Source organism: Lithobates pipiens, unplaced genomic scaffold, assembly GCF_037356315.1.
Source record: "Lithobates pipiens isolate NorthernLeopardFrog02 unplaced genomic scaffold, aLitPip1_a1.2 Scaffold_30, whole genome shotgun sequence".
Classification (NCBI taxonomy): domain Eukaryota; kingdom Metazoa; phylum Chordata; class Amphibia; order Anura; family Ranidae; genus Lithobates; species Lithobates pipiens.
In genome coordinates, this window is record NW_027507791.1 from 117,420,815 (window position 1) to 117,433,144 (window position 12,330).

The 12,330-nt window shown below is 45.2% G+C and overlaps 1 protein-coding gene across 1 annotated transcript; it reads left to right on the forward strand.

Moving 5' to 3' along the window:
- The first annotated feature begins 10,356 nt into the window (after positions 1-10,356).
- Positions 10,357-12,084, forward strand: LOC143942118 (uncharacterized). Its single transcript, XM_077463402.1, has 2 exons — positions 10,357-11,124; positions 11,404-12,084. The coding sequence occupies exons 1-2, from the start codon at positions 10,663-10,665 to the stop codon at positions 11,902-11,904; spliced, it is 963 nt and encodes a 320-aa protein (XP_077319528.1). The 5' UTR covers positions 10,357-10,662; the 3' UTR covers positions 11,905-12,084.
- Positions 12,085-12,330: the final 246 nt, after the last annotated feature.

The window sequence follows — 12,330 nt, forward strand, 5'->3', positions numbered from 1 at the left end:
TTCAGCATCCAGCGCCATCCGACACCGCAATCCATCCCACGGAGCTCCAGGGATCACCCCGCACCACCGAGGACATGACCCGAGGCAGAACCGCCGCTCGCGGAGCGAGGAAACTGACGGATTTCTATATGAAGCCGCCCGGCGTGCAGGCCCAAGATGGCGCCGACCGGGATGAAGGCCTCACATCGCAGCAGACGCCCGCGGCCTCGGCGGCCCCTGCATCCACAGAGGATCACCTCTCTGACATGGAGGAGTCTGGAGAACAGCAGCGTGCACCCGCCATGTCACCGGCTGATAGAGGTAAGAGAGCAGCAATCTCCCGTGCACACTCTCCCTCTAAGCCTCCCCTAGTTAAGAAACAACATGGCGCTGGCACTTGTAGTCCCTCAGCAGCCTTCAGTGACTCTGACTCCTCGCTAGCTGCTTACAATACCTCAGACAGCCCTGCTTCTGAACATACACTGAAAGCCATGTTACTCTCATTACAAGCAGACATGCAGAAAGAGCTCAGATCCTCCATTAACCATTTGCTGGACAGAGTGGATGAAATGGAAGACCGCATAGATCATATTGAGCACCATCTCTCTGCCGCTACTAGCTCCCATAACACTGTGGTTGACATTCAAGATGAACATACCGCAGCTATCCGCCAACTGCGTCTTAAAGTCGCAGACCTCGAGGACTGCTCGAGGCGGAACAATATCAAGATCCGGGGAGTACCAGAGACTGTGTCACCCCCCGATATTGTCCCTTACTTGCACCAGCTGTTTCACAAGATCATACCGGCACTCACGCCGCAGGATCTCCTTATTGACAGAGCACATAGAATCCATAAACCACAGCACCTGCCTGACTCAATACCCAGAGATATCCTGGCTAGGATACACTTCTTTAACACTAAGGAGCAGATTATGAGGGCCGCAAGAACCATACGCAACCTCCCTGATCCCTTTGATAAGATTCAACTATATAATGATATCTCAGCCGCTACCTCACAGGCACGTAAAGCCTTCTCCCAAATTACTGCGATACTCATAGAACACAAAATCGCATACAAGTGGGGATTTCCCACCAAGCTTCTTGTAAACTACCAGCAACAACAAGTCGCATTTCTGACCCCCAAAGACGGATTCAAACAGCTACATAACTGGGGCATTGCCCCTCATGCACTCCCGACTCGGCCTCTGAATACTAGATCCGCAAAGATCCCTTCTAGATGGGCTACGAAACCTAAATCCTGAACCTCCAAAATTGGGGGGCCGCCCCCCTGGGCAACCCCCCCTTCTTACCAGGTGCTTGACTTACCAGGTTAAAGTGGATGACTGCTTTTTTTTTTTTTGAACCCCCCCACGCCGAACTGCCACTGTGTGCCACGCACACGGCATTACTCTCTCTCCCAATTTACCATCGCACCTTACCCCCAGCCACTTTCTGTTCCTTCGGGAACCATTTGGATCCTTGGTTTACGCCTCTATATCTTCCGGTCATAGATATAGAAACTTCAATACTGTTTGTTTGATACATTGCAATTTCGTTCTTGTTCTTCTTTTTCTTTTCTCTTGAGTTACTGTTACATTACCTGATTACCTCGACTTAAAATCAACGGTTGTTGTGTCCATTCTCTGTACACAGAGTTAGTGTTTGTACTTTGTTTTTCTGTAAAGGTCCGTCAATCTCAGTACCATTTTGACAACTGACCTTAGCAACTAATGTCCCTTACAATCACGTCCCTTAATGTTAAGGGACTGAATAGTCCTTTCAAGCGCTCCCTCTTATGGAGGGAAGCAGCGACTTCCCGATCTGATATCTTATGTGTACAGGAGACCCATCTATCCTCCCGGAGCCCCCCACAATGTACCAACAAACGCTACCCCCATATCTTTCATTCCCGCACTGATAAAAAAGTTAGAGGTGTTCTGATTGCAGTGCGCTCTACGGTAGCGCTCACAGTTTCCAATGTAGAGCAAGACCCCGAAGGGAGGTTCTTGATCCTATCCGCCTCTTTCAATAACAAACCCTTGGTAATCGTGAACATCTATGCTCCCAACACTCACCTAAAGCCCTTTCTTAAGTCCATTCTCGCCAAAATACAACACTACCCGAAAGATCAAATCATTTTATGCGGAGACTTCAATGCGGTACCAGATCACGCACTTGACTCCTCATCTCCCCAAAGGAGAAGGTCCTCCACCCTCTCCTCCTTTCTGCATCTGGAAGAATTTTATGACCCTTGGAGATGTCAACATGGTACTGAGAGAGACTATACGTTCTATTCTAATGCTCAGAGGTCATATTCCAGGATTGACCTGTTCCTGACATCCAAAGTGCTACTGCAAGCAGTTGCGTCCACTAAAATTGGCGTAATATCGTGGTCTGATCATGCCCCCATCTCTATGGTTCTCAATCTCTCCCCTCCTACCATCCCATTTACAATTTGGCGTCTGAATCCCAACTTGATCAGCACCAAGGACATTAGGGAACAGGTCAAGACTGCCATAGAAGATTATTTCGCTCTAAATCAACACTCTGTCCCCAAGCCCACCACGTGCTGGAACGCTCATAAAGCGGTTCTCCGGGGAATTCTATTGCGGCTAGGGGCTCAGGAGAAGAAAAAGCGCTCAGCGACCCTTAACACTTATCTAGATAGGATAAAGTCTCTAGAGAAGAGTAATATGAACTCGCCCTCTGCCTCTACGCACGCAGAACTCAGTAAACTGAGGTCAGAATTGAGTACTTATCTTCAGAATAAACATGAATTCTATCTCCGAAAACTTAAGCTAACCTGGTACTCTCAAGGTAACAAATCAGGGAAAGCTCTGGCCCAACAATACAAACACAGGACTGCCCAATCCACAATCTCCCACCTAATAGATTCTAAAGGCAACAGATTGATAACGAATCGCTGCACGACCAAGTTTAAGACGTGTGCCATGCATGGCACGTGCATAATTTCAATGCGCTAAGCAGATCGGCACTGTTGTCACACACCACTTTACCAACTGTCAAATTGAGCGGTGTTAGCCACTGATCTGCCTGTGAACGCAAAGCTGAAAGGAGTGCCGGGCCAGTGTGGCTCTTGGCTTCCAGGCACAACAGACGCAACACAGCATGGCAACGTCTCACCTGGCATGTCGAATAGGTTCTGGGGAGCTTGGGCGGTGCAGCGGAAGAGACGCTAGCAGCGGAAGAGACGCTAGCAGCGGAAAATGAGGAGTCAGCCGAGGAGGAGAGGGAGGAGGATGGAGTAGGAGGAGGAGGAGAAGAAGAGCCAGGCCTGCATGCAATCCGTGGCGGTAAAACCAAATCTACACGGGTGCCACGGGTTACATGCTTGACGGCCGTCAGAAGGTTCACCCAGTGGGCAGTAAAAGTGATATACCTTCCCTGCCCGTGTTTGCTAGACCATGAGTCTGAGGTCAGATGTATCTTGGCTCCAACACTGTGTGCCAGAGATACATTCACTTGCCGCTGAACATGGCCATATAGCTCTGGGATGCTCTTCTCTGAGAAATACTTCCTTCCTGGGACCTTCCATTGTGGTGTTCCAATGGCCACAAATTTCGAAAGGCCTCCGAGTCTACCAGTTTATATGGCAGTATTTGGCGGGCTATCAGTTCTGACAAGCCAGCCCTCAACCGTTGGGCAAGAGGGTTATCCGGCATCATCATTTTTTTTTACGCTCGAACATTAGGCCCACGGAAGACTGCCTTTTTGCAGAAAAACGTGAGCTTGGCGTAATGGAAGGTGGAGAATTCAAGAGTCAGTAATAAGTAACACAAGGTTCAGGGGGTCAGTAGAATGTAATGCACAGTGCAGAGGTCAGTAATATGTACTGCACAGTGCAGAGGTCAGTAGCAGCTAACACATATCCCTCACAAGCAAAATACCTCCCCTCCTGTACAAACATCTACCTCCCAGCTAAAATCACCCACAGCACAAATGTATCTTTCCCTCTGTAAAATCTTCCCACCAGACCTCAGGTGCAGTAACACCTGGTAAAGCGAGGGAAGTTCTCTGAGGTTTCACCTTGGCTTTGTCATATGACATATTAGAGCTGAGTAGCCTAAGGCCTCATGTACACTGCTGCTGAGAAACAGATGTTTAGCAGTTGGGAGTTTTTTTAACTGTCCCTGAACTCTCCTCTATGTTGTCTTATCTGTCCATGTACACAGGGTTGTTTACAGTAGTTTCTAGGCAGTTGAGTTTAGAGGTATTTTTTGGAGTGGTGCTTGAAATGCCTGTAAGCTCAGCTTCTGAATGCATTTTTCTCAAACATTTCTAAACGTGATGGCTAAATGTGGTATTTCACGTTTAGCCATGTTTTGTTTACAAGCGTTTTTCATTTTTGGCTATTTTTTTTAAACGCTTCTAAATACAAATGCAGCAAAATGCTGATAAACGTGGCATGTAAACGTGGCAAAATGGAAGTTTTAAATGTGGGTTACTATCTGTCAAATTAAATTGTTCAGGAGAGTTTGTAGAAACGTCCCTTATACATGAAGCCTAATGCCCCGTACACACGAGCGGACTTAAATCCGAAGGAGTTTCCGCCGGAGTTCCGCTGGAGTTCCGCCGGAGTTCCGACGCAACGGACTTGCCTACACACGATCCCACTAAAGTCCGCCCGTCTGGTCCGCGGTGACGTACACCAGGTCCGACGAGACTATAAAACGGAAGTTCAATACCAAGTGCGCCACCCTTTGGGCTCCTTCTGCTAATTTCGTGTTTATCTCGTGTTAGTAGAAGTTTGGTGAGAGACGATTCGCGGTTTTCAGACTCGTATTTTTCAGAACGTTTTTCACTGCTTTTCAGTTTGTGCTTGTGAGGTTTGTATCTGTTTTTTAGTGCGTGTAGTCAGTTCGTGTCTGTATTTTGCAGTGCGATCTAACTGCGCTCGCTGACTTTCAGCTCGCTCTTCACAGGCCTTGCTGTTCTTCAGTGACGTCTGTTAAGTTCGCTCTGACAATCCGACCGTTTTGAAGCCATGTTGCGTGTACGTACTCGTCGTCGAGTTCGTGCTTTGCTTGCGCTTGGTGTTGTAGTTCATTCTGCAACCCAAGAACAGTCCGTGGACTGGGTGTTGAGGAGTTCATGGACGAAGAATTGGTTGCTCCAGCGTGACCAGTTCTCGCACATGCCTTTGCTTCGTGAGATTCGGGAGAATAATCCTGATGATTTCAGGAATTATCTCCGGATGACGGACCCCGTTTTTCACCGTCTGCTGGCTTTGCTGACCCCTTATATCAGCAGGCAGGATACCTGCATGCGGCAAGCCATCACTCCGGAGCAGAGGCTCGTCGCCACGTTGCGCTACTTGGCGACAGGGAGAAGCCTTCAGGACCTGAAGTTCTCGACAGGCATCTCCCCCCAGGCTCTGGGGATCATTATCCCAGAGACCTGTTCTGCCATTATACAGGTCCTGCAGGAGGACTATATTAAGGTAAGATTTAGCATTTAACATCACATTTTATTGTCTTTAATGTTTGCTAATGCCTTGTATTTCTTTCCTCAATCTCTAATTATCATGATTGCAATATGCTGTGAATGTCCCCTTTGTCCTCATGCATGCTGCAATCTTTTAATGCTCCTTTTTTGTTTTTCATGAATATTTGCCTTCATTAAACCTCACCAACATGCTATGGTAGGCCCATATCCACCTAGTCTAGTCACTTAAAATGTCTTTTGTCAGCTCCATTCTATTGCTTTATCCTAAAACCAAACATTTTAAAGATTATTCCAAATGGTCTGTGTCCCCTTAACTGAATCCCCCCCCCCTTAATAGTATCCCAAATGGTCTGTGTGTCCTTTAACTGGATCCCCCCCCCACACACACTTAATATAATTCCAACGAGTCTGTGTGTCCTTAAATTAATGTTGAATTATATATTGTATTTTTAACACACTTCAACCCTGGAATGATTTTCCCCCCTTCCTGACCTTCATCACTTTTTTGGGTGATTTGGCAGTGCGTTGTTTGAATTGACAATTGTGCGTCCTTGTAACATGGCTCCTCCTAGTAAATTATCTTCATTTTATTAGCACAAAGAGATTTTGTATTTGGTTGTCTTTGATCACCTCTGCTTTTTTAGTTTTGGTGATTAACCACCAACAAACCCAAAATGCATTTTTCTAAATATGCATTTTTTTCTCTCTTTTCGCTCTAAAGAAAGATAGGCACAAAAATATATCACCATGATTTTTTTGGACATCATTTGATGCTGATACGTAGTCTTTTAGTAAACAAAAATGTGTTAAAATGAATCACAATTTAAGCGTTTCTTGATTGTTTTGGTTAAAAGTTCAATCGTTTCGTAAATATGGTCTATTTTGCTGGCATTTGTAAAATCTTGCCATTTTTGAAAATAGTAATGGCGTTGCTAACCGTTTTTTTTTTTTTTTTTTGTTTTTCTGGTGACTGCCACATTATGGCGGACACATTGGCCAATTTCCATACATTTTTGTGACCATTGTCATTAATACAGTGATCAATGCTGTCAAAAATTGTCTTGATTACTGTAAAAATGTCACATGCAGTGAAGGTGTTTTATTAAGCACAAGGGGGCCAAGGAATGGTTTAAAGTGTGTTCTGGGTGAGTGTTTTTCTTAACTGTCTGGGGGATGGGCTAGCAGTGACATGACCCTGATCACTGCTCCCAATGACAGGGAGCAGACGATCGGTGTCATGTGACTAGGCAGAAGCGTGAAATAAAGTTTGTGTTGTAATGTACAATGTTTAATGTGCAAAAGTACTTATTTTGTTTTTTTTCTGCTTTTTGCCTCCCCAGTTTCCTTCATCGCCACAGGAATGGCAGACTGTGGCATCCCATTTTGCCACCCGTTGGGACTTTCCTAACTGCGGTGGTGCGATAGATGGGAAGCACGTCCACATTGTGCCACCACCCCATTCGGGGTCATACTTTTTTAATTACAAGGGGTTTCACAGTATTGTGTTAATGGCGGTGGTGTCGGCACAGTATGAATTTCTATATGTGGACGTGGGGAAGAATGGCCGGATGTCGGATGGAGGAGTCTTCGCCCAGACGGAGTTCTACCGTCGTCTACAGACAGGTGGCCTGGGCTTGCCACCTGATTCGGAGAATGTGGAGGAACTACCCTTCGTATTCATCGCTGATGAGGCTTTTGCTCTTGACGACCACATCATGAGGCCATTCCCCCAAAGAGCCCTCACCCCGGAGAGGAGGGTTTTCAACTACGGGCTGGCCAGAGCGAGAAGAGTTGTGGAAAATGCATTTGGAATAATGGCCAGCCGGTTCCGTGTATTTCTGACTGCTCTAAACCTAGCGGAATACAAACTGAACTATGTCATACTTACGTGCTGCATTTTGCACAATTTTTTACACAAATACTCAAATACTTATTTATCCGGAATAATGCCGGAGGCTGGAGTTGGTCCAGAATCCATGACAGGCCTGGATACTGGCCGTACTGGCTTGGCCCCCCAAAGTGCACGTGAAGTTCGCGAAAGATATGTGACTTATTTTAACGGTAGGGGGGCCATTGCAATGCCACCCAATCTTTAATTTTTAAAAAGAGGAAAATAATAAAAGAACCTCAAATCTGAAATGTGTTTTCTTGCTTGCTTTTGGTTTGTGCTGTCTCCTATGTTATCCTAGTGCACTTGTAGTGCCAAGTGTATTTTCATTAAATTCAATAAGGCCCATTGTCACTGGATACACAAAATCCCTTTTCCCAAACTGGTATTAAGCATTGAAAGAATACGCCACACATTCTTGATTATTCAAAATTTTAATTTGGCCACATTCACATGTGCCATTGAATATTTAGTGATGTAAATTTTTTTTTGGGTTTATTTAACTTTCTTTGCCAAACATTTTTTTGTTTCCTTTTTTTTAAAATTTTTAAAAACATTTTTTTTTTTTTTTTTGTGTTTTTTTTTTTTCTATAAAAAATATGAAAAATGTATAACAACAATCAGCCACAATCATAAAAATTGGTGAAGTAACAATCTTTGAACTAAAACAAGGGAAATGAAGAACATGATCGATATTATGGAGAAACGGATTATATTCTCCCCAAAATATCGATCATGTTCTTCATTTCCAGCTGCATATTGTCAATCTGAGTCTTCATGAGATCCAGGCTAGTTCGCATGTCATCTAGTTCCCCATTCCAGCCCATTATCTGGCCAATCAGCCTTTGTGCGCTGTCACTGGAAAATAGGGCCCTTTCCACAAACAGAACATCACCTACAATAGATGGGAAACATTTGGTCAAAAATGATGCAGTCATACATGGATTTCAACAAGCTGGGGTGTCAGACACTCACCTGGTGGGGTGCCCATCTCCCCTACTTCCTCCACCTCTCCTTCCTCAACCTCTCCTTCCTCGACATCCTCGGGGGGGGCACTGGTGCTTGGAAATGTGTCGCTTTCCACAACCACAACATCACCTAAAATAGATGTAAAAACATGTGTTTGGAAATATGCAGGTATACATCGATTACCTGAAGCTGTGGTGTCAGACACTCACCTGGTGGGGTGCCCATCTCCTCTCCTTCTTCCACCTCTCCTTCCTCCACATGCACATCCACGGGGGGGATGGGGCTAACCTCACATTCCTGCTGGCAAGGGTGGCGGTCCCTGGGATCCTGCTTTGTGAGGCTTTTCTGCCCTATGAGAAATTAACAAACAAAAAGGTATACTTTAGCACACAGATATTTAAGGCCAGAACTAGGAAGATGAAACCTTGATTAGAAGTGTTGTACAATTGTCGGTTTATGAAGAGATGCAAAATGTGAAGACATGATAAATCAATTCACTTTGCCCAAAAATCAAATAATTTGCTTTTTGTGCCAAGGTTCACACATGCCCAACCCCCCCCCCCCCCAAGTATACCAGGGAACCCCGTGTGGCGTGTGGTTTACCCTAATAAATGTTCTCTGGTGTCCCACACCTTTGCTCATGAGTGCAGATGTGTTTTTACCCAGCTGCCAAGTGTCCTCTCCTTCAATTACACTGAATGTTCTTTTCTAGTCATTGTATTTTGAAACACATCTAAACCACAATGTCCTAATCATTTGTTGTGTCCTAAAAATTACACAGCCAAAAAATGCTGTTCAAACCCTGTATCATAAACGAGGTTTGCCACGAACAATTTACGAGGGTTTGTTAAAACGATACGATTCTTTTACTGTATACAACATGAAAGCAGCAATTTTTTACATTGTACAAAGGTAAAGCATATGGATCTGTATGCAATAATCATAAAATAGGAACACACGACAAGTACTTACTTTTTTTCAGAACTTTCTTGATCCTTCTGTATTGATCCGGCTCCCTCAATTTCAGGTCGGACCACCGTTTCCTCAATTGGTCTTTTGACCGTCGTACCCCAAAACGATTATGCAGGGTCTTAACTACTTTGGCCATGATTCTGGCCTTGCGCAAGTTCGGATGGGTGTATGGTCCATACTTGCCATCATAATCCTTACTTCGCAAGATTGCCACCATCTCCACCATCTCTTGAAATGCCATATTTGAGGCCTTAAATCTCCTCTTTCCGGATCGGGACGTTTGTGGCTCCGGGGATTCGTGACTACTGGAGTCGTTAAGATCAAGCACCTGTTGTGTTTCCGCCATGTCTCTCCTACTGCGCACCGTAGAGAAAAGGGGGCGGGAAATATTCTTGTAAAAGAACGTCATGGGCGGGCAACGCAGGCGTAGTTCTACGCGTACGCACTGGATCTTACGACAAAATCACACGTCGTACGTACGGTAAGTGCGCAGAAAGGGCGGGAAAACAAGAACTTGACTAAAAGAACGTCAGGGGCGGGCAACGCAGGCGTAGTTCTACGCGTACGCACTGGATCTTACGACAAAATCACACGTCGTACGTACGGTAAGTGCGCAGAAAGGGCGGGAAAACAAGAACTTGACTAAAAGAACGTCAGGGGCGGGCAACGCAGGCGTAGTTCTACGCGTACGCACTGGATCTTACGACAAAATCACACGTCGTACGTACGGTAAGTGCGCAGAAAGGGCGGGAAAACAAGAACTTGACTAAAAGAACGTCAGGGGCGGGCAACGCAGGCGTAGTTCTACGCGTACGCACTGGATCTTACGACAAAATCACACGTCGTACGTACGGTAAGTGCGCAGAAAGGGCGGGAAAACAAGAACTTGACTAAAAGAACGTCAGGGGCGGGCAACGCAGGCGTAGTTCTACGCGTACGCACTGGATCTTACGCCAAAATGCACATGTCGTACGTACGTTAAGTGCGCAGAAAGGGCGGGAAAACATGAACTTGACTAAAAGAACGTCAGGGGCGGGCAACGCAGGCGTAGTTCTACGCGTACGCACTGTATATAACGACAAAAATCACATGTCGTACGTACGGTAAGTGCGCAGAAAGGGCGGGAAAACAAGAACTTGACTAAAAGAACGTCAGGGGCGGGCAACGCAGGCGTAGTTCTACGCGTACGCACTGTATATAACGACAAAAATCACATGTCGTATGTTCGTTTGCGAAAATAGGAACAGAAGTTGGGAGCAAGCAAAACGAAGGTAAGTTTAAACCATTTCCCCAAATAAGTGGCAGATCCTGGAGTCTATCTTGGGCTAAGATTAGGAGAGTCTGAGCTAACATTATGTTTTTTGGCTTGTGTATTGTCTTTCAGAAAAATGAATCAAAAATTCAGGGATCCGGAATTTTTAAGTCTGTTTATCGACAAATATAAGGAGATGTCAAATCTGTGGCATGCCAAGCACAAGGATTATTTTAATAAACCAGTAAGGAGGGCAACACTGGAGAGATTTTTGACATTTGTGCAGACTTGGATCCCAGAGGCAGACGTGGACTTTGTGGAGAAGAAAATTCAAATATTGCAAAACATGTACCGAAAGGAAAAGAGGAAAATCGAACAATCCAAAACATCAGGAGCAGCACCAGGTGATGTGTATGTACCCAGGCTGTGGTACTTTGAAAAGCTACGGTTCCTGGACGACCGGTGTAAACCCAGGGAGTCGCTTTCTACTCTTCCCTCCACCCTTCCCTCCACCCTTCCCTGCAGCATTCCCTCCACCTCAGCAGAGGCTGATGAGCCTTCCATCCTGGAAGAAGCGGATGCACCCAGCTGGAGCCAGGTATTTTTTGAGCAAAAATAGTGATATTCATAATATTAATGATGTTAACTAGATGTTATTCGAATTTGTACGCTATTATTGATGTTAAAAAATAGTTAAAATTTGGACATATCAATTTACAGTAGTGGCCACAAATGTTTGTCACCAGCAGAAACAAGAAATAGTGGTGTCATAATGATACTCTTTTATATGTATTAACAGAATTTTGAAGTCAGGAGCTGAAAAATGTTTAGGATTGATGAACAAAAAACTAAAACAATGTCCCTTTTTTATACACAGGAGGAGCTCAGCCAGGAGGAAGGTGGGGAAAGTGGCAGGCAGGAGGAGGCCGTGCCCTCTGTCAGCCAGGAGGTGGCCGGGCCTAGTAGAAGCATGACAACATCACAAGTGCCTCCCCTCCGTCTTCCATCAAAAAGGGCAAAAAAAAATACGCTAGCACAGGAGGAATCCCTGCGCCTAATTAGAGAGGCTACTAATGTCTTAAACAGCCCCCCTGACGCAGAAGAGGCCTATGGCTGCTACATCGCCAGCCGTCTCCACCAATTAGAGATGGGCCAACGTCTCCACTGTGAAAGGCTCATTTTCTTGGCGTTACAGAAGGGGCTGAGTGGAGAATTATCGGCCAACAGCAATATTGTGGAGCAAGTTCCTCCTGTTCCTCCTCCTCCTCCTCCTCCTCCTGCCACGAGTACACCACCGGAGACACAGCCTCCCAGGAAGGCTACAGGGAAGTCTGCAGGGAAGGGTGCAGTGAAGGGTGGAGCGAAGAGAAGAAGGTGATGACCTGGCTTCACTCTGGTCCGACCAAAAAGACACAGCCTGTTGTACCACAGCCTGGGGACATATATACCATCTGATGCTGCTCTTGATGTCTGGGATTCTGGGACCATATTGGATTTCGTAATATTTGAATTTTCTTTTACACAGAGTTTCACGTTTGCCCTGGGGCCAAAACGCTACACAAATGTCACAAATTTCTCCAGTGTTGCCTTCATTTTTTTGTTTGTTGAACCAGAATAAATGGATATTTTTTTTTGAAAATATAATTGCCTATGTGTTTTTTGGTCAAATACCTTTCTATAAAAGACAATGTGAAATTAACAAGGGACACTAACCTCCTTGAGGTTATAAACAAAATAAAAATGTTATTGTGGTAACTTGTCACCAGAATAAAAATAAAAAGGTTATTGTGGTAATGAAAAAAAA